The 27,770-nt window shown below is 34.5% G+C and overlaps 1 protein-coding gene across 1 annotated transcript; it reads right to left on the bottom strand.

Moving 5' to 3' along the window:
• Window positions 1-4,531: 4,531 nt before the first annotated feature.
• On the bottom strand, window positions 4,532-26,439 carry LOC142345670 (exocyst complex component 6B-like). Its single transcript, XM_075397885.1, has 9 exons — window positions 26,260-26,439; window positions 25,453-25,637; window positions 24,788-25,173; window positions 22,588-22,772; window positions 19,875-20,074; window positions 12,523-12,977; window positions 11,737-12,147; window positions 8,284-8,692; window positions 4,532-5,042 (listed from the first exon to the last, which is right to left on the bottom strand). The coding sequence occupies exons 1-9, from the start codon at window positions 26,406-26,408 to the stop codon at window positions 4,861-4,863; spliced, it is 2,562 nt and encodes an 853-aa protein (XP_075254000.1). The 5' UTR covers window positions 26,409-26,439; the 3' UTR covers window positions 4,532-4,860.
• Between the last annotated feature and the right edge of the window lie 1,331 nt (window positions 26,440-27,770).

The following is a 27,770-nucleotide window of genomic DNA, read 5'->3' as shown; positions in this document are numbered from 1 at the left end:
AATTGCTCAAATTGTAAAAAACCACGATGTCCCGAATAATAGCCGCTATCGCTTCGCGGCTATTAAACACAATTTGACTTCAAAATGAGTGACTACATTAATAGAGGATGCAATACAGAATTTTGTCATTGCTACACTAGCAAAAATCATAAACTCTTGGAGGTCACATTTGAAAACTAGTTGACTAGATTCTGTTTAATAATTGTTCCATGCAGCCGAACCTCACTTCAACAGCGAATTTACTTAATATTAATAGAAAATATCTGTGTGCTCGAAAAAAAATTTTAGAACAAAACTTTGAGTTATTTGAAAGTCATTACTCCTTTACAACATCACTACTGACGGTGATTGCGTTCCATCTATTCCAAAGATAATGTCCACCAGTTATGCGCCAAAAAAATCATAAAGAGATAACATCAATTCTACTCAGTCTACTGTGGAACGAAAGTCATAAAAACGACAGTCAATAAAAAATTTAATCTTTCACCAGTTAGATTAGGTCTAAATTATGAGATGATAGCAATTATCTGATCAATATTGACAATTATTTGTCGGCTGTCTGTCAGCAATCTTTGTTGATTGGTTATCATTTGCTAAAAACTCATTTAAGAAAAAAACAACACTTCTAAAAAACTATTGAAGTTCCCAAACAATTTAATGTAAAAAATATCAATGTCATCACGAGCTGTTAACTTACTACTAAAAAACCAAACGTCAAATCGTTACTGAAGTAAAACAAAATTAAAAGCAAACGAGGACAAGTCCAGAACTACATTTCAAAGAAATTTCGTTTACAAAAAACGATTTACAAAAAACAAAAAAGGAAAAAGTAAACATTAAAGTTATATAGCCACACGTGAACAAAAAACCAAAAGAAAAAGCCTTTAATAGACCACTAGACTTTTTGGGTTAGATGATTCGGACTGTCATTTTAAGGACATATGGATGGTCTATATGGACATAATGAATGACACAATGACGGTCTATAAGGAAAAAGCCCTAAAAAGCTTCTTCAAAATTAATATTCGAAATCAAAATCACAGAATAATACTCAAGAATTAGGGCATATAAGTTTGGCACTAAATAAATGCACACTATTGATATTTAACTAGTAAATGTTCATAAATTTTAAAGTTCCATAAGTGAGTTCAGTAGTGGTTTTTTGAGTGAGTTAAATCACGCAATTGATCTTAAAGTAGAAATGACGTCAAGCACACAAATTTTAACTGCAGAGCAGTAGAAGTCACTGAATTCATTGAAAAATTAAAATTTAAGAAGTCAGGTCGTAAGAATCATCGATGGGGACGACGAATTAAAAAAACATAGCAGGACAAGTCCTTAAATACAATTCAAAGAAATGTATAAATTTATGAACTGACAATCATTAAATCCGCAGCAAAAGGCAAATGAGAACTGTTATTACTGAGATCAAGCAATAAAAAACACCAGAAAAAAAAAAACAGGCAAGACAAAAAAATCAACTTTATTGTTTTTTGAAAAGACAGGATAAAATTCAAAAAACAACTACTATGAACTCAAACTGCCAACTACATTGCTCTATTTCTCATCAGCAACCGGCAATTAAATGTTGATGATTCCTCTCACTGATAAGACAAAATAAAACAAAAATCGCCATAAAACTCGCTGAAACTTAAAAACGCTTAGTACAAGTTACAGAATAAAACAGCTACTGAAGGATATAATTACATCAATTATTTGAGTCCTCAATGACCACCGTTGAGACCTGCCATCAATGATATTAAGTGATAAGACAGCAATAAGTACAACAAACACTAGCAATTATCAGATCAATATTGACAATTATTTGTCGGCTGTCTGTCAGCAATCTTTGTTGATTGCTTATCAATTGCCGAAAACTCATTCAAGAAAAAAAACAACACTTCTAAAAAAATTTTGAAGTTCCCAAACAATTTAAAAAAATATATACATTGTGATTACGAGCTGTTAACTTACTACTAAAAATCAAATGTCAAATCGTGACTCAAACAAAGTAAAACAAAGTTAAAAACAAACCAGGACAAGTCCATAACTACATTTCAAAGAAATTTCTTTTACAAAAAACAATTTACAAAAAACAAAAATGGAAAAAATAAACATTAAAGTTATATACCCACACGTGAACGAAAAACCAAAAGAAAAAAGCCAGAAGCATTCCCGAAACGAATCGAAGTCTTCCTCGACAAAAGAACCATTCTTTCAATAAATAGTATCTGATGGCAGTAACCATAAAAGCAGAAAAAAACAATCTTGATCAAATAAAAGATCAATATTTAGCTTTACAGCTTTAGCTCAGCCAAGAAAAGCACAATTTTAATTTTCAACAAAGAAAACAGAATAAGAATTATTTTTTCAAATTTCAAAGAAAAAATTGCTTGGTACCAAAGTGCCTGAACTCATTTTTTCAAGGAAAATTCCTATGCGCATTAGGCTTAAATTCAGTTTCAAATAAATCAATAAAACTTTAAACTGGGCCAAAAATAGCCTAAAAACCAAAAAAAGTTGGATAACCTTAAAAAAACACGTTGAAAAAGCCGCACGTGAACGAAAATATTTGCCCTATATCGAAACTTTTTTAGCACCTACACTTTCGATTCGAAAAGAAGGCACGAATGTTAAAAAACTCTCTTCCCTCCGCTCCTCAAAATTGTTCACAAAACAATCTTCTCAAACTTTATTCACTACCGGAACTTTCGGTTTTCTTGCTCGCTAACTTATCGGAAAAATATTTAACCAGAAAGCTCCGAAATCGACTAAGGGTGAGGTGGTTGAGGGGATGATAAGGGTTCAAATTAGGAACCATCCTTAACACAAAAATTTAAGTCTCCCAAACAGTTTCGTTGAATGGCGCACTTAGTCTAGTAAACCAAAAGGCTCTAAAAGAACTGAATGCCTGCCGGGCGTTTCCTTTAGGACAAAGTGAAAAAGGTCAGACGGAAAATCGTTCGAGCGAAAAACTGCATAAGAAAGTTTGCAGGACTAATATAATTGCTATAATCTTTGCTTCAGAGCAATTTAAAAGATCACGGCCAAATCTTTCAAACAGTATCTTAAAAAAACTTCACAAAATTCGACTGCAAAATTTTAAAGCCAACAGACATGATGCAGTCAATTTTGCGCACCAAAACACTACACACTGATTACATCTCCAACAAATAACACACCATAAGATTTTAAAAGAGCAAGAAAAAAACGTTCGAAGACGCTCCATTGAAGTTTCCTTTCTATCATTCAAGCGTCTCCTCTTAAACCAACTCAAATCAATTATCAAAATACACAATAGCAAGCAAAAAATTATTCCGAAAAGAGCAAAACTGAAAAAAAATAGTAAAACGAAAAAAATAGACAAAAACTCCAAAAATTGATTCAATTTAATCCATGTTACTTGAAAAATATAGCCAAAAAGGATCGCGAGCACCTCAACAAATCGCCATAGCTACAGAAAATTCGAATTTTAGCGAGAACTTCCAATAGATTGCAAAAACTTGAACAAAAAAAATACTAAACGCGTCTAAGACGTGAAAAAATCAAAACGTGCTCATACTTGCATCTATATATCTCCTATATGCTTAAAATCGTTAAAACTGTTCCCAAATCTAGAAATACTTGTTAGTATATATTAGACAACCTACTTGGACCTATTTAGAAATAAAAAGAAAAACAGCTTTAAAAAGCTGCACTAGATCGGAAAAATTTTGCTCGCGAAGCACAAAATTGGTCACATCTTTTCACGCTCTCTTTCGAAAAAATGGCATGAGCAAAAACCACTCTTCTCCTTGTTCCAGTTTTATTCAAGAGTCTTTTACAACCCGTTTCATAACAAGTGGATCGATTTAAAAAAAGGATCACGATAAATCTTCAAGTCGTAAAAAAGACAGGGCCCCAATAAAATTCAAATTATTTGAGTTGTTAAACAGGAGAGCGCCTCAATGATAGATGTTGAGTCTATTAAAATTTTGAAAGTATCTCTTCAAATACCGGTTCAGTTTTTCAATAGCGCTTCAATGCTTTTCTTTTTCACTCCAGAAAAGATATCAATTGGCCAAAAATGACTAAAAACCACGGCAGTAAAGTTTCTAGCCATCCAAAATATTTTAGGGTTGCTACAAAAAGTATTTTGAAAGCTATTAAACCATCAGATTATAACCCCATTTTAAGGCCGCCACCAAATAGATTTCCCCATATACGCTGATGACGCGTAGAAGAATATATCATATAACAACTATCAAAGATGATTTGGACAGTTTTTTTTACTTCAATTCTCAGTACCATATTGTTTATACTCAGATTGACTTAAATTCTCAGTACTTTCTTTTAACATTTATTAACCTAAATGGCATGGAGAAAATTGACTTGGATTAATTTATAAAACTCTATTTTCAACTTTATCTAAGTTATATCTTGATTTGTTTTGATACGAGAACGCTATAAATTACATGTCCTCAGAAAATAGAGCAAAGATGCCCAACGATAACTCAGAAAACGCCCGATGAATGTGTAAACAATAAAAACGCAGGTTATAAGAAGATAAATTTCAACATCTACAAATAAATATTACAAAAATAGATGAATATCAAGGAATGAGCACCAAACTAGTTTAACAAAAAGCGCCTCCCTACATATACCTATGTCCTTACACTCAACTTGTTCGGCCGTTTTGTAGTAATCAAAAATCATACTACTGAAGTTTATATTCAAATTTGGCCTCAAAACAGTTTTTGAGCCGACAATTACAAGTTCGCTGTACTCCGATTGCAACTTGCTTATAAACAAAATACTTGTGGAAACAAGGTAAATATCAACAACTTTAATAGAGAGGGAAATAAATGCTCAAGATCCATTTTATGGATAGATTTGGGACCTAAGATCTTTGATCGCATTTTCCAGGCTGCGCCTCATATCTCTATCTGAGCTGCGACTAAATACAGTAACAGTCCTCTTACGACTGTCTTCGTGAACAAATATCTTCTCGAGCATCATTAGCAACTCTTCTCTTCTCACACGGTTGTACTGACGTCTTACAGCTAAAACAAATTTATAAAATTGGTAATTTATATTAGCCTTTACATCAATTTCATCAAAATCAACTTCCTGCCTAACACTAAAAACATCTAATCAGCTAGCTAACGAAGACCGTGTTTACCATATAGGAGTTTAAAAAATCAGAAAATTTAATAAAAACTTGATACAAGTTCTTGGTGTGAGTCTTAAAACCATTATTGTGGCCCAATCATTCATCAAATTTTAGAGAGGTTTTATCGGCCCTTTAAACTGAAGAAAAGAAACTACTTAAAAAATTTCATAAAATACAACTAAAAATTAGTTAAATTGCCATTAATGAAATCGAATAGTCGCAGAAAAAAGAAGCTTTGTATATAGCCTTTGAGTTCAGAGACCAGAAGCTGGCTCTGAAGCATGATTTTAGACTGCGCCCAACCCGAAAAAAATTATAACAGAACATTCGATGTAACATGCCAGCTTTGGGTATGCATTTCATCAATCAGCTTTAGGTTTATCCCGTTTCTTTGAACTTGCTCTTTTGAAATTGACCGTATTCACTAAATTGCGTAATTGAATGCTAGAAAAAATAAATACTATTCAGTTGAAACAGTGAGTGAGGTAAGTCACGAGTCAAGCGTGAAAATCGTGACTTAAGTAAAAAGAAAGACGTGATGAAAAGGTAAAGCGAAATAAAAACAGACAACTCCTGAATTACAATCCAAAGAAATTAATTAATTGGTAACCTGGCAATTATCAATTTTGCAGCAATATAAAACTAAATCAGTCAAAAAAACTCATGAACTATATGCGCAAAATTAAACATTGTTTTGAGGAACAAAAAAATTTTAACATATTTAATAAATTTAAATTTTACTAAACAAAATAATAATTGCAATTTTACGACGCCACAGCATTCTTTGAATGCGTACATAACACAACAAGTTACCGGGAATTAATGGCAGAGAACTCAAAATTGAGGCAAAACTAAGGAAATTGGAAATTAGAAAATTCACACGCATTCACGTAACACAAATCGAAAACAAATGGTGTCTCAGTCAAAAATTAGCCGGTTACTTAAGAGGAAATAAAATGACCAAAATCACGTTGCACTGAAAGGCCACTGAGAAAGGTAATTTTTTGAGTCAGCGACGAGACCACAAAAACAAAAGGAAAAGCAAGACTAAAAACCCAAGTTTCAATTTTCAAAAACGTCAATAGAAAAAAAATGATTCCTCTGAACTCATGCATTTAATTAGATGTACCTTTTTTTCAATAGCAACCAATGACACCTGTCATAAATCAAACTAAATGATAAGCCAACAAAAACACCAAAGAACTGGATTCTACGTTTTGATCATTAACATTAAGTCGCCGAAAGCATTAGCTACGTACAGAGACTTTTTTTAAAATTTAGAAAATCTTTATCAGCCGACAATGAGACCTGCTAATATAGAGAAAAACGGATTAGACAGCAATAAGTAAATACATTCGAAACCCAAAAACTCGTCACTTTTGAAAACTAACAGAGTAAAATTCATAGAAAGCATTAGATTACCTCTATAGTTTAGCTCAATTTATTTATGCATACTTAGCAACTGATGAGGTCTTTCATTTATGAAACTAAGATATAAGACAACAGTGACAATAAAAATTCGCAAAAGAAAATCAACAATAGTTCTTGAAAACAATTAGTGTCAAAGTCAGAGCAATCAACAAATTTGAAATGAAAGAAACCGATGAAAAGGAAAACTAGACATTTTTAGGAATCTATCAGAAATTTCCCTAAAGCGATTAAATGATAAGACAACAAAGCTCAAACATAGCCGGCAGATTGCCGGAATAGCTGCGAAATAGACTTGCGCGCCGTAAAATACTGATGGAAAAAGATACAGAAGTGAGTTGATAATAGTTATCGCCGCCGCCTATAAAACTTACAAGTTTATTTCAAAGGAGGTTGTTTTTGGGTGCAAAAAAAGTTTCCCTGTCGCGTCTCGAACCGGCGATCTCCGGATTAACAGCCAGTCGCCTTAACCACTCGGCTGTCGGACCATACAATCTGTTTTCTTACAATCAACTTTGTTTTAGGAACAGATTCTGTTTCTGAATAACCGCAATTTAGGTCACGCAGAAAGCGTGAAATCAAGCGCGAAAAAGCCATTTAAGCAGTGACGAGACAGAATGTTCTAGAACAAATGTAAAACGAAAATAAAGCGTCAGACGACGAAACAAAAAAAAAAACCAAGAGCACCGCAATATAGCTACGCTCAGCTTACAGCTTCGCAGCTATAATAAATACAAGGAAAACTCAAAACATTTTGAAAAAAAGTCATAACTCACATCAGTAAATTGTTTCATTTACTAGCTTATTAGCAAGGAACAAGAACTGTGATTAATAATACAAGGTGATAGGACATGAGTAATAATTAAAAAAGGGGCAAAATTCAAATATTCACGAATATTTTATGAAGAAAAAGTGTCGAAGTTATAAAAACCTATAGCGGCCCATCGACGAATTCAAGCAATTACAAATATGCGCAATTATAACACATTGTCATTTTAATATCACGCAACAATCACTGAAAACAGTCAAATTGACGCACTTCAAAATTCCCTCTGAAAAACTGAAAATTGGTTCAAACAGTAATTTCACTACACTTTAAAGCGAGTTTGGAAATGACGCCTAGGAACTACTCGATTATTTGCTCCCTTTACTGGTTCAGCATGACAAAAATCACCACCCTAATTTGACTTCTGATTAAGGTGAAAAGGCCAAAAATGTGGACATATCTTCATAGCACACCAATACAGAAAAAGACAGCACACCATTGCAATCCAAATGCTTTGGATTGTAAAAAGGAGAGCATCTGAATAAGACGTTGAGAGGCTGTCGGCGGCTATTAAAAACTACACAAAATGAAAAATTAAAATTAAAAAATTGAAAAATTCGAAAAAGCATTTGTATGAAGCTGTTTCATTTCTGTGCTGTTTACAACTAAAGAGCCATAGTTTTTTCTATCATGCACACTCTTTTAACAAAGTTGACAACAAACAGCGGCAAATTGATCGCTATACCCATTAACAAAATTGGCAAGTGCGTTATTGTTTGCCCATAAAGAACTGTACCTTTCACCAATATGATAAATTTTTCGTTCAATGTAGGAAACACAAGGCAAGTCTCAAAAAAGAATGATTTGTAAAGCTAACATTTTGTAAGAATTATTCAGAAACTTTTTCTGGACATTGTAATGAAATCTAAATACTCACCAGGATCGGCAGCCAAGTCCACAAACTTGACAAAATCTTGATTCACGATTAGTCCCACCAGCTGTCTCAAGTCATTAAAAACAATCCGTAGTGTCTCTGCATCGCTAGCCGGGAACTCAAGCTGCGCAGTAAAATTCTGAAAGTGTTCCAAGTCCCAATCAAAATTCTTCAGTCCTGTTAAACTAATTTCATATGGCTCGACCAATTCGGCTTTCAGCCGCTTGGCGATATGTTTGCATGCTTCCATGTATGTGGTGACAGCAAGGACATTGCTCTGGGTTTTCTTATTCGCCAGTCGAACATTTTTGAGGTACGAGGTAACCTCTGTGGCGTATACACTCGGATCTGATGCTACATGGTCAGTCGTCCAATTGTAGTCAACAAGTTCCATTATTGCATCTATTTTGAACTAAAACAGAGTGGTCATGTAAATAGTATATCTCAGCAAAAAATGATAGCTAAAAGTCACGTGGTCGGCAACTGTTCGCTTTGAAAATGTTGGCGGACTAAATGAATGCTGACTAAATGAATTTAAGGACAAGTTCAATTGAGAGTCTATAGAAAATAAACCATGCTTGATATAGCATGGCTTGGGATTCTCTCCATAGAGCTGGCACAGCTTTAATTAATGCAAATGAGCAAAAAAGACTCATCATACATGCATATGTCAAATCTCTTTCTGGGTTACCACTCTATGAGATGTATTTCTTTCTGGTAATCCCTCCCGGAAATACTTTCAAACTACTTTGATACACTCAATTTTTGTTCCGACCCCTCTTGAGGGGGAGGAACTATATACTCAAATGATTTTTTTGTTCAGACAATTTTGGCCAAACGATATATTCACCGTAGAGAGTTGAGACTGGTATCATTAGAAAGCTCGTCCAGCGTAGAATATGGAATTGAAAAGATTTTTTATTTGGTTTTTACAAGGAGTTATCGCGGTTTAAACTTCTGAGAAAATTAGAGCGAATTCCGTTGTTTTTATTCACAATTTCCTGAAGTTTTGCCTAAATTTTCGTCAATTTTGCAAAAATTTGTTACTTTTTAAGAATAGTGTTGTTGATTTAATTTGTCCAGACAAGAAAAGAATTGTTGATTACTTTGATTTAATTTTTTGTCAAAAATTTGGGCTAAAAATTTCAAAATTCAGCCTTTTTCATCAAAAACAGCACGAAATAAGCTCCTTTAGTTCACTTTGATTAACTTTGCAGGAAGTACATCCCCACTAATACAATCTTTGTAGACTCGAAAGGGGGCCATTACTACTTCAACTTCTGCTGAGAGTGCTCTGTAATTAATCTTTGAGGTTTTTCGCTAACTTTACTCGTTGATTACCAAAAACGAAGAATTTATTTTTGAGTTTTTAACTAACAAAATATCTATATCTATAACATCCGAAAAATTAAGTGTTCCTATTGGACAATATGCACTAGCAGGGCTAGTTTTGGACCAATCTTGGACTGTTACGATTAAAAATAATTCGGATTGTAATCAGTCGGTCTTTTTTTAAAAAAAATAATCTTCTATATATTAATTTTACTCGTTGATTATCAAAAACGCAGAAATTATTTTTGAGTTTTTAACTAACAAAATATCTATATCTATAACATCCGAAAAATAAAGTGTTCCTATTGGACAATATGCACTAGCAGGGCTAGTTTTGGACCAATCTTGGACTGTTACGATTAAAAAGAATTCGGATTGTAATCAGTCGGTCTTTTTTTAACAAAAATGATCTTTTATATATTATTTGAAGAACAGAACATATCAAATCAAAGCTCAGGAGAGATAGGGCCAATTGGCTTGCTAAGCAGCTCAAAGCTAATGCATTTAGTTTTTTAAATTGAAAGCTTATGGTCGTTTTGACTTTAAAATAACTGATTTTTAAATAAATAATGACTTAATGTACATTTCCTCTATTTTTTCCTAATTTGGTCAACTTGTAACTTAGTGTTAGCAAAGACAGAAAACTTTTTCTTTTTAATGATTTAAAATTCAATATCTAATGCTGTAATAAGCCTTAAGTTATTGTTTTCTGGCTTTGATACTACTAGATTTGATTTTTTTTTTAATTTTTAGATATTTGCCAGTTTTCACGTTTTCTAGTTTTGTTACTATACCATATCAAATTGAGCAATTTAAAATCCTGAAAGATATTGATTATCGTTTTAACGGCTTCGACACTTCTTGAAGAATTTGATTGAACTTTTTAATTTTGTCTGTCGTTTAAACTTTGTCGTTTTAGTCGTAAGAAATTTCCTGCATAATGACAGGTTTCATTGGTTTTTCTTGGAAGAATAGATGAGCCGATATTCTGATATTAGTAGATAGCTGATGGCTTTCAAGACTTTGAAAACAATTGTTTTCCAAAATAAAAAAAAACTTTTTAACTTCTCAATTCTGTTCTTTTTCTTGTCTTTTTGTTACCTAGTCTCGTTAGTTACAGGTCAAATATGACTCCCCTTTTTGGTGTTAAGGGAAAGTGTCAAAAAGATTTGGTGTCACAAAATCTAATAATTTTAGAGAATTCGTTATAACCTTACTGGCTTCGACACAGGTTTTTCACAAAAAAGAAAATTAATTTGATTTTTGTCATATTTGACGTTCTTTATGTAGACGCAAGACATATTCTGGATAATTGCAGGTCTTAAGGGCTTCTTTTGGAAGAACAAACGAAACTATTTCATTTCATTATTTCATTTTGTAATTAATTTCTTAACATGACTTTGGAAAAAATTTTGATTCGAGAAAAAATCAAAAAGTATTATTTACTTTTGCCTTTTTTTTCTTTTTTGTCTACTTGTTACCTAGTCTCATCAATGAAGAGCCACATACTTCACTATTGGTGTTTGATGCAAAATCGAACATATTTTGAAGGCCAAAATATGGCTTTACGGCTTCGACAACGTTTGGTGTTTGGTGCAAAATCGAACATATTTTGAAGGCCAAAATATGGCTTTACGGCTTCGACAACGTTTTCTGTCAAATTTTCATTGAATTTTTGCTTGTTGTCTTTTTTTGTTTTTAGCCGCATAAAAATTAAATAAGGACAGGTCTTAATGCCCTTCTATAGAAGTATTGGTAATCGTTAAGTTTTGTTTTCTAAAACGGACAAAGTTTTGATGTAATAAATGTTTGTTGTTGTTGCTTTCTTAATATTGGCATCTCATCAATCTACTGCATTGTTATTGCTTCGGAGGCTATGTTTTCATTCATACACTATTTTTTGAAAAATACTTCGGTTTTTTATTTGTTTTTTTTGGGTTTTTTTGGGAATCCAAAATAATTTTTGGGTTTTTCTATCTGTTCCTCATTTGGTAGACAATTATGCCAAAAATTTGGATGAGCGGGGTCGGAACCTTATGTGCGATCGCACATTATCGAGCCTCCTTGTTTATTTTACTGTCCCTGATTAATTCAACTCATTTTTAATTTACAAAGTATGCAAACCTTCATATCATCTCGCATTCTAGATTGCACATCAAAAGCTAACTGAGTCAACGTCGAGGCTGCATTCAGCTTACAAGAACTGGTCTGTATTGAGAGTAGTTCTTGCAATGGATCCATATTGGCCAACAAAACTAGTTTACTCGAATTGCTTCTAGGGTCGGACAGATTAGTTTTACTCATTGCGATGAATGTCGCAAGATGGGGAATCGATTCGCTCAAACATTCACAATTCAGTGACAGCTGACTGAGTTCACTGAAGTTTAAAGTGCCTCGACTTAAAGACTTGTCAGCTGGCAGGTACTTTGGTTTCTGAGCACGTTCTTCGAAAGACGCCATTAGGGTTAGAACTGTTTCTCCCAGTTGATTATGAATGAGATTATCCAGCGACTTTATTACGTATTCTTCAATGACCTGAAATAACAAATAACTCAAAAATGAAAGAAAATGTTCCGGTTTTATCGAACGTCTTAAGAATCCAAGCGACCCCATAATTTTAATACAAAGAGTTTTGTTTTGGTAATGGTTCCTTTTCCAATCTAATCTAATTATTTTTTCAGCAGTTTACTTTGCGTTAACTATTTTTCATGGGTACAATTTAATTTCTTCATAGTTTTAGGAATAAGCCAACAGGAGTTGAGACCAACAATTTGAAAACACTACAATTACCTGGAGTAAAATAACCACCCATAGTTGGTCAAAAATTACCAGGGTCAGAATTTTAAAGGAGTGCTTCATTCTTAATTTATTAAGTCGATAATTTAGGAGTTAATTTTAAGAGCTTCTTACTTGTGTATTAAACTGATACCCAGCGCAGAAGTTGAGCAGCTCCGTCACAAACTCTTTCAGGGTGAAATAAATTTTGGGCACACTTTCCGAAAAAGGCAAAGTCTTTCCAACCTCACATTTCCCTCTTGCGGCTTCAATATAGTCTAACGGGAATATTTTCCTCACTTCTCGCAGTTTTGTATTCGAATTCAGCAAAATCGGCGAGTAAACTTCTTTCCACAAAATTGTCACAAATCGTCGCAAAAAGGCTTCGTTTAACTTATTCACAAATGCATGACGTAAGTTAAAAGCACATTGCTTCAACTTCGGTGATGGTAATGACAAGTTTTCAGCCGTGTGACAAAACAGTAAGACAATTTCCTTCAGATATTTGAGGTCTTCAACTATTTGGATTTTTCCCGGCAGTTCATCAACTAGTTGCGCTTCAACGAAAGCTACTGTTTCATCCCACCAACCTAAAGATCATTATCAATTCACATCATTACAGAATCGAAACAAGACGTTCCATCAATATATTTCAAATATTTCGCAAAAATCAAGCGTTTACCGCTATTGTTTCTGTTTGTGATATTTGTATCTGATAATACAGATGGCAGTACGACTTGTCCATCAATTCGTTAACTATGCATCATCCAAAAAATACTTTATTAGGAGTCCGTTATTGGATTGCAAACAAGAATCTCGTACGGTCTGTAAAGTTAGCCCAAAATACTACCAACACTCATTACTAATGTTTTCATTCTGCCTATCAGCCCAGTTCTATTTCATCAATAACTCATTATGCTGCAAAGTAGAACCCCAGAAGACACTTTCTAACAGTTTGCTGAAGTTGCTGGTTAAAAATGTGAAGCATGAAAATTAAGATAGCACTAAGGAACGGATCCAGCAACAAAGAATGCAATTGAAAATATGTCAGCGAACTGAACAATGATAACAAAATAGCGGATAAATATGATAGTGAATAACGAATCCCCACAAGATATCAACTTACAAATTTTAACTTTAGCTAAAACAGTCAAAATTAAAAGTACATTTAAGCGAACCTGAGACAATCACAAAATTTACATTTGTCAATAGAGGTCGCAATATATTAACATAGCCGGCAGATTGCCGGAATAGCTGCGAAATAGACTTGCGTGCTGTACAATACAGATGGAAAAAGATACAGAAATGAGTTGACAGAAGTTATCGCCGCCGCCTATAAAACTTACGAGTTAAATTCAAAGAATGTTGTTTTTGGGTGCAAAAAATTTTTTCACTGCCGCGGCTCGAACGGCCGATCTCCTGATTAACAGCCAGTCGCCTTAACCACTCGGCTGTCGGACCATACAATCTTTTTTCTTACAATCAACTTTGTTTTAGCAACAGACAACTTCTGAATAACAGCAATTTAGATCACGCAGAAAGAGTGAAATCAAGCGCGAAAAAACCATTTAAGCAGTGACGAGACAGAATGTTCCAGAACAAATGTAAAACGAAAATGAAGCGTCAGACGACGAAACAAAAAAAACCAAGAGCACCGCAATATAGCTACGCTCAGCTTACAGCTTCGCAGCTATAATAAACATAGCCGGCAGATTGCCGGAATAGCTGCGAAAAAATAGACCTGCGTGCCATATAATAGATAGAAACAGATACAGGTCTAAATTGAAAATAAATCGACGCCGCTAAAAACTAGGCTAAAACATTCAGCGATGAATTAATAAAGCTTGTTAAAATTCATTCCACAGAAGCCTCCTATTAGGGACCTTTACTGCACATAGGAGTTCCTTTGACCTTAAACAAATTCAAATGAAACTTGTTTTAAAGTGCAAAAGTCATTTTATTGAGTGAGGTAAGTCACGTATGATCAAAATCTAATCACGCAAATAACCTAAAAACTTTCGCTAAAGCGAGTGAGAAATGAAGTCATGCGCGCAAATGCCGTTAGCGAGAGGAAGAAGTAATTCAGAAAATTTGACTTTTTCAGCTTTGCTGTGTGAACAAATGTAGAACGAAAAAAGAGCGTCAGACGACGAAACAAACAAAAACAGAGCCGGAAGAATTCCGGAAGCGACTCGAAGCGTCGAAATTTCACAAAAAAAACTTCTCTCGCTCAGAAAAATAGTTCACACAGCAATTTTACTCACTTTCGCTTTTAGGTCAAAACATCGTCTGAACGAATAGTACTTCAGGTAAAAAAAACATAGCTGGCAGATTGCCAGAAAATAGCCGCAATAGATTCGTAGCTCGGCAGTCTAAAAAAAACAGTAAAAAAGACAGACCAAAAAAATTCGTCTTTTCATTGAAGGCTGATCGGTTATATTTTGATTAAAAATCTGTATACGTTATTGCTGCCTCTATTAGCTGATCTCAAATAACCTTCATTTAGAGTGACACACACCCATTTGACTTCATCTCTTTGAATTAAAATAAATAAAAGTCAATTTCAAATTGAGGAAGTCATTTTTGAGAGTGAGGTACGTCAAGTGTGACCAAAAATTTACTCTCGCGCATGAACAAAAAACTCGCTCCACTAAGAGCGAAAAATGACGCACACATGCAATTCAGTTTAAATTGCATGAACGAATGAACAAAAAGTGGCTGTGACGTCATATGGTCGTAACAAAAATCATGACCACGAAATAAAAAAACATAGCATGACAAGTCCTGACGTACAATTCAAAGAATTTATATTGACTAAACAGAAAAACTAGACCTAGAATGGACTATGAGTGAATTGAGAAAACCATTTTAAAAAAACAACAAAAAAAGAAATAAACAGAAAATCAATGTCAAAATGCCGCATGTGAACAAAAAAGCACTAGCGAGAAATGAAAATTTAATTCAAACAAAAAACTAGGCCTAGAATGAGCTGTGAATGGATTGGGAAAACTATTTAGAAAAAAAATCCGATCCAAAAAATCGAAAAAACAGTAAAAATCAGAGTGAAATTGCCGCATTTGAACAAAAAATCACTACCGAGAAACCGAATTTTTGTTCAAACACCGTTTTCTCACTCTACTTTAAAATTAGAGCGAAAAAAATTCATGCCGCAAAACCACTCGCTTTTTCGCTCCACTTCCTGTTTCGACGTGACCAAAATCACTACTCCAATTTGACTTCAAAAATCATGAAAATGTGTGAACAGATCTTAAAAAAGACAGCGCCCCAATACAATTCAAATTCTTTGAATTGTAAAAAAACCAAGAGAAGGCCAATAATATCCCCAGCTATCGCTGTGCGGCTATTAAAAACCTTAAGAAAACCAATACTCCTCTTCGAGTCGTAAAAACCAAGAGCACCGCAATATAGCTACGCTCAGCTTACAGCTTCGCAGCTATAATAAACATAGCCGGCAGATTGCCGGAATAGCTGCGAAAAAATAGACCTGCGTGCCATATAATAGATAGAAACAGATACAGGTCTAAATTGAAAATAAATCGACGCCGCTAAAAACTAGGCTAAAACATTCAGCGATGAATTAATAAAGCTTGTTAAAATTCATTCCACAGAAGCCTCTTATTAGGGACCTTTACTGCACATAGGAGTTCCTTTGACCTTAAACAAATTCAAATGAAACTTGTTTTAAAGTGCAAAAGTCATTTTATTGAGTGAGGTAAGTCACGTATGATCAAAATCTAATCACGCAAATAACCTAAAAACTTTCGCTAAAGCGAGTGAGAAATGAAGTCATGCGCGCAAATGCCGTTAGCGAGAGGAAGAAGTAATTCAGAAAATTTGACTTTTTCAGCTTTGCTGTGTGAACAAATGTAGAACGAAAAAAGAGCGTCAGACGACGAAACAAACAAAAACAGAGCCGGAAGAATTCCGGAAGCGACTCGAAGCGTCGAAATTTCGCAAAAAAAAACCGTAACTGCAGCTAAAGCCATTACCTTTTGTATTCAACCATTAAGACATTACCTCCCCAGGTCTGATCTAAACCTTGGTTAAATTTAAACCACTGACACCAAGAGAAACAAAATGCAGTTAAGTCTTATCGTATTGAAAAGTAAGGTAAGGTTAAAAAAATCCGAAATAAATGAGAGGGTAAAAACTGATAGATTGAAAAAGCTGACAGGAGTATCAATTGCCCTCAAATAAATCATGAATCTAATCTCAAAAAAATCGCGAAAGCAGTTAAATTTTTCGAAAAAAAAACGCTCAAATTTAAGAATCAGAAAACCACTACAATTAAATTTCTAATCACTGCAATTCAGCCAAAAATAACACTCACTTCTTCCTTGCTGTATTTATTCTAGACATACTTTCATACCAAATCAAAAACTAAATTACTCATAGAAAAGACATAAGCAACAGAATAAAATTCAAAGGCAAAAAATAGTTTAAAAACAATACCAAGGCCGGGAGAAATTAGCAAAAAATGGAAATAAAGGGCAAATTTGGAAAAGGCTTTCAAAGCAAACCCTCAACACTGCCTTATGTTGAATGAAATGAACTGCAAACCAAAGAAATGACGAAAATCTAAGAAAAAGTTGAAATCATTCAATTTTTAAGCACATGGAAAAATCAATATAACGAATATAAATGTAGGCGCCAGGACAAAGATAGAACGATACAAACTACAATATGAAGAATATGGACACAATGTAAGAAACACCGTAACAAAAAGACTAATTCTGGATTTTTGAAAGTTAAAAATCAAATTAAAAAAAATCAAGAAAAACGAATACATTTCATTGTTCAGCATTCGAGACATAGAAAAGAAAACGAGTCATCAAAGACAAAGAGCCATTCTCCGGAAAAGAACAGAAAAAAGAAAAAGCAGAATTCAAACATGCGAAACATAGAATCATTTTGCAAAAAAAGGTCAAAAAATTTTTGAGATTGCATTTGTGAAAAAACTTTTCGAAAACTTAGCTCCAAAAAATGATGGAATAATCATTGAAACGAAATTGAAGTCCCTCATGTTGCTCAAAAAGACTTTCTTGTAATTAGGACCAAAATAGAAACAAAAAACTGAGAAAAATTTTAAAAAAAACCAAAATCGCATTAGCATATATACCATTTCGTAAAACAAAGTTACATCGAGGTAGAAAGAGGCGTTGAGTATATGAATTATCAAAGGGTAGTTGCCATATTAACTGATTTCAACCAAAGAGACGGCTGAATGAACAAATTAATAAAAAAAATTTATTTAAAAAATCCAGAGATATGTGCCAATTTTGAAGTTCAAACGCATTTTCAGGCGCTGCAAAACAATGTAGTATCAACTTCCGAGGTTTACTTTTCAATATAGGTTCAAATATAACTATTTCTACAAAAAACCAAATTACAAGCAAAAAACTGGGCCACTTAGGCAAAAAAATTGGCTAAAAACGGTTATCTATATGTGCCACTCAGTCAAAATCTACTTTTTAAAGTCGAAAGGTCATTCACTCAATGCAGCGCGTGATCAAAAAACTTCTCTCGCTCAGAAAAATAGTTCACACAGCAATTTTACTCACTTTCGCTTTTAGGTCAAAACATCGTCTGAACGAATAGTACTTCAGGTAAAAAAAAACATAGCTGGCAGATTGCCAGAAAATAGCCGCAATAGATTCGTAGCTCGGCAGTCTAAAAAAACAGTAAAAAAGACAGACCAAAAAAATTCGTCTTTTCATTGAAGGCTGATCGGTTATATTTTGATTAAAAATCTGTATACGTTATTGCTGCCTCTATTAGCTGATCTCAAATAACCTTCATTTAGAGTGACACACACCCATTTGACTCCATCTCTTTGAATTAAAATAAATAAAAGTCAATTTCAAATTGAGGAAGTCATTTTTGAGAGTGAGGTAAGTCAAGTGTGACCAAAAATTTACTCACGCGCATGAACAAAAAACTCGCTCCACTAAGAGCGAAAAATGACGCACACATGCAATTCAGTTTAAATTGCAAGAACGAATGAACAAAAAGTGGCTGTGACGTCATATGGTCGTAACAAAAATCATGACGACGAAATAAAAAAACATAGCATGACAAGTCCTGACGTACAATTCAAAGAATTTATATTGACTAAACAGAAAAACTAGACCTAGAATGGACTATGAGTGAATTGAGAAAACCATTTTAAAAAAACAACAAAAAAAAGAAATAAACAGAAAATCAATGTCAAAATGCCGCATGTGAACAAAAAAGCACTAGCGAGAAATGAAAATTTAATTCAAACAAAAAACTAGGCCTAGAATGAGCTGTGAATGGATTGTGAAAACCATTTAGAAAAAAATCCGATCCAAAAAATCGAAAAAACAGTAAAAATCAGAGTGAAATTGCCGCATTTGAACAAAAAATCACTACCGAGAAACCGAATTTTTGTTCAAACACCGTTTTCTCACTCTACTTTAAAATTAGAGCGAAAAAAATTCATGCCGCAAAACCACTCGCTTTTTCGCTCCACTTCCTGTTTCGACGTGACCAAAATCACTACTCCAATTTGACTTCAAAAATCATGAAAATGTGTGAACAGATCTTAAAAAAGACAGCGCCCCAATACAATTCAAATTCTTCGAATTGTAAAAAAACCAAGAGAAGGCCAATAATATCCCCAGCTATCGCTGTGCGGCTATTAAAAACCTTAAGAAAACCAATACTCCTCTTCGAGTCGTAAAAACCAAGAGCACCGCAATATAGCTACGCTCAGCTTACAGCTTCGCAGCTATAATCAACTATCATTCTCTAACACTCGTCACTAGTTTTCATTACGGGTCAAATTCTTTGGTACATTGCACAGGCTATGATTACTCCTGAACAATCGCGACTAAAAGGACTGTCTCTCAAAACTAACACCGCTCGCAATAGATCAGCAAGCAGCAGCCTCTAAAGCACAGAATAATTCAAGCAAATCTCTGAAAATCAACTGAACAGCAACGGACGCATTGCTGCTGCAAGAACGTCCAAGGCCATAGCAAGAAGTTAGACTACTACGTCGGCAAGTCGCGCAAAAAACATCAGAAAAAATATTAAAGACAAAAACGCAAGTTAAATTTCTACACCGAGTTACTTCTGCATTTTACCGATCTTCCTGGGTGAAATTGATACGTGAAGAACGTGAGAGTCTGCTCTTAAATCCGTTTTTTTTCAGTGAAAGAGCACTTAAAAACAAAAGAGGAAAGCAGGAAGTAAATCAGGAATAGGGGCCATAATAATGACACCCACTTTCTTCGAGTTACGACTTATTACAGTGTTTAAATAAAGCTGAGAACGGTTTTAAAATTTTCAATACTTCTACGACAGCGCTCCGCAGAAATTCTAACTATCTAGAGTTTTCAAAAAAGACCCCAAATCTGACGACTGGGCTCAAGCGGCAGCAGCAATTCTCCGGCCATTAAACCTACAAAAGTCAAGCAGCGCTACAATTCTGATTAACGTACCGACATTAGACGGTGAAGTCGCACAAATAGTGTTCCAGTTGACAATTCTTTTGTTGGAATCTACGACGTATGACTCGATAATAAAGAAACCAATGACTTGTTCGAAGAATTCAGACACCTTCTCTCTTCTGCAATCCTTTCCAAATCCAGTCAGCAGCAATTGGGTCAATTGATCACGTCTGTGTGTTTCGTACCATTGGCTAAAACAGAATAAGTCAATTATTGCCCGACAGTAACTAGATTCCAAAGGACACATTGATACATCTCGATAACATCTTGACATGATTCATGAGAAAACCTTAGTAATTACAAACTTGCTAAAAATTTGAAACTAAGTCTTTTCACAAAAAATTTACCGAGATGTGCGATATATCAAAACATTAGATGGAATCTACATTTCATTTTTTAAACAAGATCTTGCATTTCTTCAAGGTGTATCAAGTCTCATTCATTTGGAATTTTATACGTCACTTGGTTAATAAAAACTGACACCGTTGAATAAATGCCAACCCAGGCGTTGATCCTGACTATCAAAATAACTAAACAAAACACCTTGAGCACTTAGTTCTGATTATTCACCTCAAAGGAAATAGAACCATAATAAAAAGGTAAAGCAATGATTCACCTATTCAGAGTAAATAATTCTAACATACCCGGCAGATTGCGGGAAAATAGCCGCCGTTGATTCCCATAACTCTATTGGGATTGAAAGAAAAAAAAATATCAATAAAAATTGATTTTTGTATAAAAACATTTTTAAGTGCGATGTATTTTGATGTCATTTCGTAATTGAACATACTCCTGTCTCTCAGTGAGAGGCTACAGGGTCTAGTATCAATGCCAATAAGCATTATAGATAGTAACTAAAACTTATGAGAACAAACTTCAAGTACCGGGTATCTAAAAATGGGCTTTATGGGTTTATCCCATTTCTATTTCTGACTCTGATTTTTTTATACTGACTCTCTTCATTTTGAATTGCTTTGCTGGGCAGCTGCTGTTTAAAAAAACTTTGAGCAGAATGACAGAAGAGTTACACTAGCCTAGAGAAGTCAAAAAGATTTCACGCAAAATGTCGGAAAAGAGGCAAAATGGGCAAAGCGAAAAAAAAGTTCAACGAAGTAAAAAAACATAGCAGGACAAGTCCTGAACTACAATTCAAAGAATTGAATGAAAAACTCAGACGTACTCTACCTGACCAGCAGATCAATTGAACAATGCCAGCCAGAACACAGACAAAATCATCAAAAAATTGAGAGACTAAAAGAAACAAAACTAATCAAAAATATACTCACCGCTAAAACTCGAAGCTTTTAAACCAAAGCCAAAATTTTTACCCTTTAAAAAAACTATTTCAAAAATATGTTTAAAATCAATTTTTGTTTCTGAAATCTGTCCAGTATTATACTGCAAGAACTGAAAAATACTCATTGGCCCTTGAAGATCGATTAACTCGATAATGAACAAAAAATTTGAAAAATCAATTGCAAATTATAAGGAAACGTTGCTGACAATCGTGATATAAATATCTTCAGAATCATTTCTGTGTCTCTAGAGGCTATTCAGTAACCCAATTCCAAGCTTTAAAAAACTCATTGGCTCAGATCGATAGGCAATAATTTTTAGAAAAAATTTCAAACTTCAAAAAATAGAACTTCGTTCTATTAAAATGCCAAATGCCATTCAATTGCCCCCTAGCAACTATTTAATAACATACTATCAAACCCTGGATGAGGTCACCTGGCTACTGAGGCAAGAAAAAAACAAATAAAATACAATAGTTTTGAAAAAAACTTGAAAAAAATTTCAAACTTTATCAAAAAATGCTAAAATTCGAAACATAAAATGTTTTTTTTCAAAAAAATCCATTATTACTAGAAACAACGCAGTGACCTATTAGCAAACCTCAGAGGAGATTGCCTGGTCCCTGAAGCTGGAAAAACTGAAAAAATAACGAAACGTTTTCAAAAACCTGAAAACCAAAAATTGCTAAAATTTGTGATATTGAAAACTTGAAATCTTTTCCATGGCTCCTAAAAATTTTTCAGCGACTTATTATCCAACCACTGATGAGGTTTTCTGGCCCCTGGGACTCAAACAACTTGAATAATGACAATAAATGTCAAAAAATATGAAAAAAATTGCAATTTTTGTCAAAAAATTCTTAAATTCATGATGCCAAAAAGTTGAAAACCATTCCATTACCACTAGAAACTATGCAGTAATCTATCATCAAACCCCTTATCATACCCTAGAGGAGGTTTCTTGACACCTCTAAAAAAACTCGAAAAAATGACAAAAATTTTCAAAAAAACCTGAAAAAAATTGCAAAAATTAGTATAATTTTGCGTATTTGTGTTTGTATTACCAAAACTTATAGCTCATAAAATGGTCATAACAAGCAATTTTGTCTCGCAAAAGGCCTTCATAAACTTTTAAAAACTTCAACCTAAGACTAGTCAAAACAAAAAATCACAAAAAAAACATAAAAAATTGCACCATTTTGAGCCCAAAACTCCTAAAAATGACCTTTTAACCTTAAACTAAGGCCATCCCAGCGGCCGCATCGCTATAAGCACTTGAAGCATCTTCAAAAAACACAGCGCACCAATACAATTCAAATTCTTTGAATTGTAAAAAAATAGGAGCGCTATAATAGCCGGCTGAGAAGATGAGGGCGGCTATTAAAAAACGACAGAATTAAGCTCCTTGCCTGAATGCCTCGCTGTCTTTCTCAAGGGTATTGAAGATCAACTGGCACTTGAAAAGATCCTTGAAATTGATGACGTCCTCCACGTTTCGCAGGGACTCGTCAATGGATTCCCACGAGTACTTGCTGTGTGAGAGGGCAGAGAGCGTCTCTGATTTGGAGGGGCTTCTGGTTGCAACGCGCGTCGTCTGAAAGAAAAAGCATCACTGCTCAAACAGGCCACTTGAAAGCGACCATTAGACTTAAATTAAACATTCAACAATTGCGTGATTTAAAAATTATCGTCAGAATGATATTGCAACGCTTTTTATGAGTTTTCTGAATATCAGCACACTACATAAAACTATAGCTGGCAGATTGCTAGAAAATAGTCACAGTAGCTTCGTAGATCTACAGTCTCAAAAAAGCAGTAAAAAAAGACCGACCAAAAAAATTACTTTTTTGATTAAAGGATGAGATGCTATATTTTGACTAAGAATCTGTATAAATAATTGCTGCTTCTAATAGCTGCTCTCCGATAAACTTCAGTTAGAATGGCACACACTCATTTGACCTTATCTCTTTGAATTAAAGTAAAGAAAAGTCAATTTCAAAGTGAGGAAGTCATTTTTGAGAGTGAGGTAAGTCACGTGTGACCAAAAACTTAATCACGCGAATGAACAAAAAAAATCGCTCCACTAAGAGAGATAAATGACGTCACGCACGCACTTCAGTTGAAATTGCATGAGCGAATGAACAGAAAGCAGATTTGAAGAGGTTGTGACGTCATATGGTTGTAACAAGAATCTTGACGGCGAAATATAAAAAAATAAAAAAAAAATTTTCAACGACTGAGCAAAAACTAGATCTAGAACGTACTATGAGTGAAAACATTTTGCACCACAAAACCACTCGCTTTTTCACTCCGCTTCCTGTTTCAGCGTGACCAAAATCACTACTCCAATGTAACTTCAAAAATCATGAAAATTTGTGAACAGATCTTTAAGACAGCGCTCAAATACAAATTCCTTGAATTGTAAAAAAACCAATAGAAGGCCAATAAAAGCCCCAGCTATCGCTGTGCGGCTATCAATAAAAGTCGAGAATTTGAGTTGTTCTCAACTATCAGTCACGTCTAATAATTTATGCCTACTCAGAGAAAGTTTTCCCCTAAGTAACCACTATTGTCTATTTTCTTATAACGAGCTATATCAACCTTATTTTATCGTTAAATCGAGTACCAGTTTCAGAAATCTCTACAGTGCCAACACCATGGAATGGCATCAGATTTAGCTAAAAACGATTTTTAGTGAGACGCTACAACATAAAGGAATGCCCTTTTGCCATAACTTTGAATTTCGTTCGAGAGCAATTTTGAAGTACGGTAGTCAGTACGTGAAATAACCAAAAACAGGATCGACATTGATAACAATGCTCACTTTGCAAACAAAATTGATACGGCAACGAAATTGATACGGCAGACTCACGGTAACAGCTACGAAAATACCGAACAATTTCAGTTATCTATCAGCAACAAAGCACCAGGAACACATAGTACATATGTATAATTTGAACAGTTCACACGAAAAAAAATCAACCACCCTAGTATTTATTCCTACCCTTAACTGACATTGCTCATTGGCAAGCTGAAATTCATCTACGACGCGGTTTTCAAAGCATGAAAGTCATACTTCTGCAAAAACAATACAAACGATGATCAACTGTCAAAGAGAAATCATAATAAACCAAACAATTAACACCAAAAATGCTGATGTGATTAATGTCAGCATGTTTAATTGCCCTCGAACGAAACTGCTTTTCAAGAGTTTATTGTGCTGTGTGTTCTTGTATAAGATTGTATGACCGTGAAAAATATCTTACAAAGGTGTGGTTAGACCCGCATTTATGATGAAAGTTCAGCGTGACACGGTGACACTCATGTATGATAGTGAAGCAAAAGGTTTGGAATCGAAAGTCATGAAAAATTGAAGTTAATATAACTTTTACAGCGATTATGAATATAAGCTCAATAAATTTGACCTAAATAAAAAGAGAAAGTGTTGGGGGTTAAAAGTTTACGGACCGTTTACATAAATTAAGTTAAAAGTTTACAGTAATTCCTTGCGAAAAACTGTAATCATGAACAGAACATGCCATTGAGTGTATTCATAAGCTTAAGGACACACAGCCTTGTATAAGTTTGGTAGATTTTTGAAGCACTCACTGCTGTTTGATGTCTATACTGTTCCGTCGTGTGAACGACTATCTTCATTGCATTGCAACCGATTCTCTTAGCATTTGCCCATGCCGATTCCAGATACGACTTGAACGACCGGTTAACTTCGGCTTTGATAGTATTTCTACACTTTGTTAAGTCACTTTTCAACTTCGATGAAAAACTAAACTCTTCGATCTGGGGTAAAACTTCCGTCGACAGCTCTTCCAACATTTTCAATGCATGGTAATGTAAGTTCGGGTTCTTGAGGAGTTTTTTGAGGTTTGAATGCATTCGAAGTACAGGTAGGCATTTCTCGATTGCAGATCTTGTTTTCATTATGTTTTGGCAGGAGCTAACTGACTTGCGAAACGCATTTTGATTCTTTTCCACAACTGAAAACAACAAAAATTCATTCGTCGGTGTGCGATCGTGATATTTCAAATGGGAATTTAGTCGTTATATATTAAAGGTAAAAATTGTTCAAGGTAGCAAGAATTTTGGAGGGTAGTGCCAACTGAAAATGCTGTAGATAATAGGGTAGCATATTAAGCAAACTTGTTAGCAACGGCATTCTCTCAGCAAAAACATCAAAATTGCGCTATCAACGCGCTGCCCCCTCTAGTAATTCAAAAGACAGTTAAAGAAACCAGTGACATCTTATTATTCCTGACCTTTTATGGCTTGTGCCGTTTCTTCTGATATGCTGTTGAGTCTGCCTTGTAGTCTCCCCACATCAGGACACAAATTTACCAATTGGGACACTGATCCACTGAAGAGAGCGTAGTTGTTGCTGCACATCTTCACTATTTTAGAGTTGTGAAAAATCAGCCGTCTCGAGAGGGTTTCCAGGAAAGCACTATCGTAAAACAAAATACAGACGTAAGATAAGATAAACGCCATATATTTCACCAATATTCGCGGCATCTCAATGCGTTAGAAATAATATTAGGTTTTTCCTCTTAGGTTTTTTTTCTATTTTCGACCAATCAGAGGCAAGGACAGCATTAGAGATCATGAAAGCCAACAAGAGCTTGGAAATAACGTCCAATACCCGAAAATATTCTACCCTAACAGCAGTGAATAGTACTTAGTTCTCGTAATCAGTATCAATGTATCAGATCAAATTTAAGACAACTTAATCCATGAATAAATTGAGCAAGAGCCTGCAGTCTCGCTACCCAGTTGAGGCATGGTGATCTATATATCATACATTCCACGACTATATATAAATTTTTATTCAAATACCTAGTCCTATTTATTAGGCTCTGAAATCAATTTCATTGCAGGAATGCGCATAAGTTCACGCGGACTTCTGGAAACTTTTTTTTTTTCACGGGAGAAATATCCAGTATTCAGCCCCCGATGTGATTGCCTCCGTTAACGAGAAAATTAATTATTCCTTCAGGAAAACAAACCGACTTATCAATCAGTCATAAAATTTAGCTCCAGTCAAACTGCCAAACTGTTTCATGTTATACCTGTGATCTTCAGGTTTTTCACTCTCGAACACTTCACGAATTGTGGATGCGATAGAGGAATCGGATGATTCAAGCTCAGTGACTAGGTACTCATACTGCCTACTAATCTTGCCATCTGCCACAACACCACCACCACCTGCCGACGCCATTACCACTCTGAAGAATTAGTTTTTGCATCAATAATGTTTTCCCCACGCCCGTTTATAATACTTTTGATTGCTGAGGCCTAAAGGCAATAAATTCAAATCCTGGTGGGTGGCCCAAACGGTGCAAGGAATCAAATAATGAAAATCATAAGAATTTTTCTGCGCCATAGTTTTTATTAATTTAAAGGATAGCCCTAAGACTGCATTATAAAATATTGATTGATTCCTTCAGCCGCAATAGTTACCAAAGGCCGAACAAGAGATTCTATTCGGCTTCTGAATAAAACCAAAAACCCTACACAAATTGAAACTTCAATTTGTTTAATCGAAAAAAGCTCCTACTTTTAACTGCGAAAACAGCTGGCAGATTCCTATAAAATAATTCAGATAGCTTCGTAGATCGCAAGTCTCAAAAAGATAATTAAAGAAAAGATCGAAAAAGATCTAAAATTGTTGAGATATTATACGTTAAGAATCTGCATTATATTGCTGTTTCTTTTATCTGCCCTCAAATAACCACCAATAAGAGCTACAAACACCCAGTTGAACCTATCACCTACAATTTATGTGAGCAAACGTCTCTTTAAGGGCGAGGGAAGTCATTTTTGAGAGAGCTGAGTCAAGTGTGTTAAAAAAGTAATCAAGCGAATGAACAACAAAACTTGCTTCTCTATGAATGAGAATCTATCGAAAATGCATAAAAATAACAAAATCACGACCAAATGAAAAAACAGGACAATTCCTGGCCTACAACTCGAAGAATTTTCATAAGGTTTCCAAAAAACAAGACCTAGAAATGGGCTCGCGAAAACATTTAAAAATCCTACCAAAAACTCCTACCAAGTAAATCCTACCAAGTAAAATTACAATATAATTCCATTATGTAAGCAAAAAAACATCAACATAAAGGCAAATTTTTGTTCCACCGCCGTTTTCCACTCAATTTAAAACTAGAGTGAAAACTCATGCAGCAAAAGATTTCTCTTTCTTCCCTGTCTCCTGTTTCAACGTGACCAAAAGCACCGCTCCTATTTGACTTCAAAAAATAAATGTGCCTTAAAGAGCGCGCCTCAATAAAAGAGAAGAGCTCCTCAAAAAAATTGTAAAAACATAGCAGGGAAAGTGCTGAATTATAATGCGAAGAAATTTTCCAGCAACATCAAACCTTCTCAGTCAAAATTAAACCAATTCAAAACATTTATTTTCCCAAAACTAGTATTGAAAAAATCATCAATAATAAAAACTCTTTACATGACTATTGATACTAAGCATCCTCCTTAGAATTCGTCGAAAATTCGTCGAAAATAAGTGGCCTCAAAGCATGATAACAAATAACTACATACGAAAATAAAACTGCATGATACC

Source organism: Convolutriloba macropyga, chromosome 9, assembly GCF_964194025.1.
Source record: "Convolutriloba macropyga chromosome 9, txConMacr16.3, whole genome shotgun sequence".
Lineage (NCBI taxonomy): Eukaryota > Metazoa > Xenacoelomorpha > Acoela > Convolutidae > Convolutriloba > Convolutriloba macropyga.
Note: the sequence above shows the minus strand (reverse complement) of the source record. Positions and strands in the feature narration are given on the sequence as shown.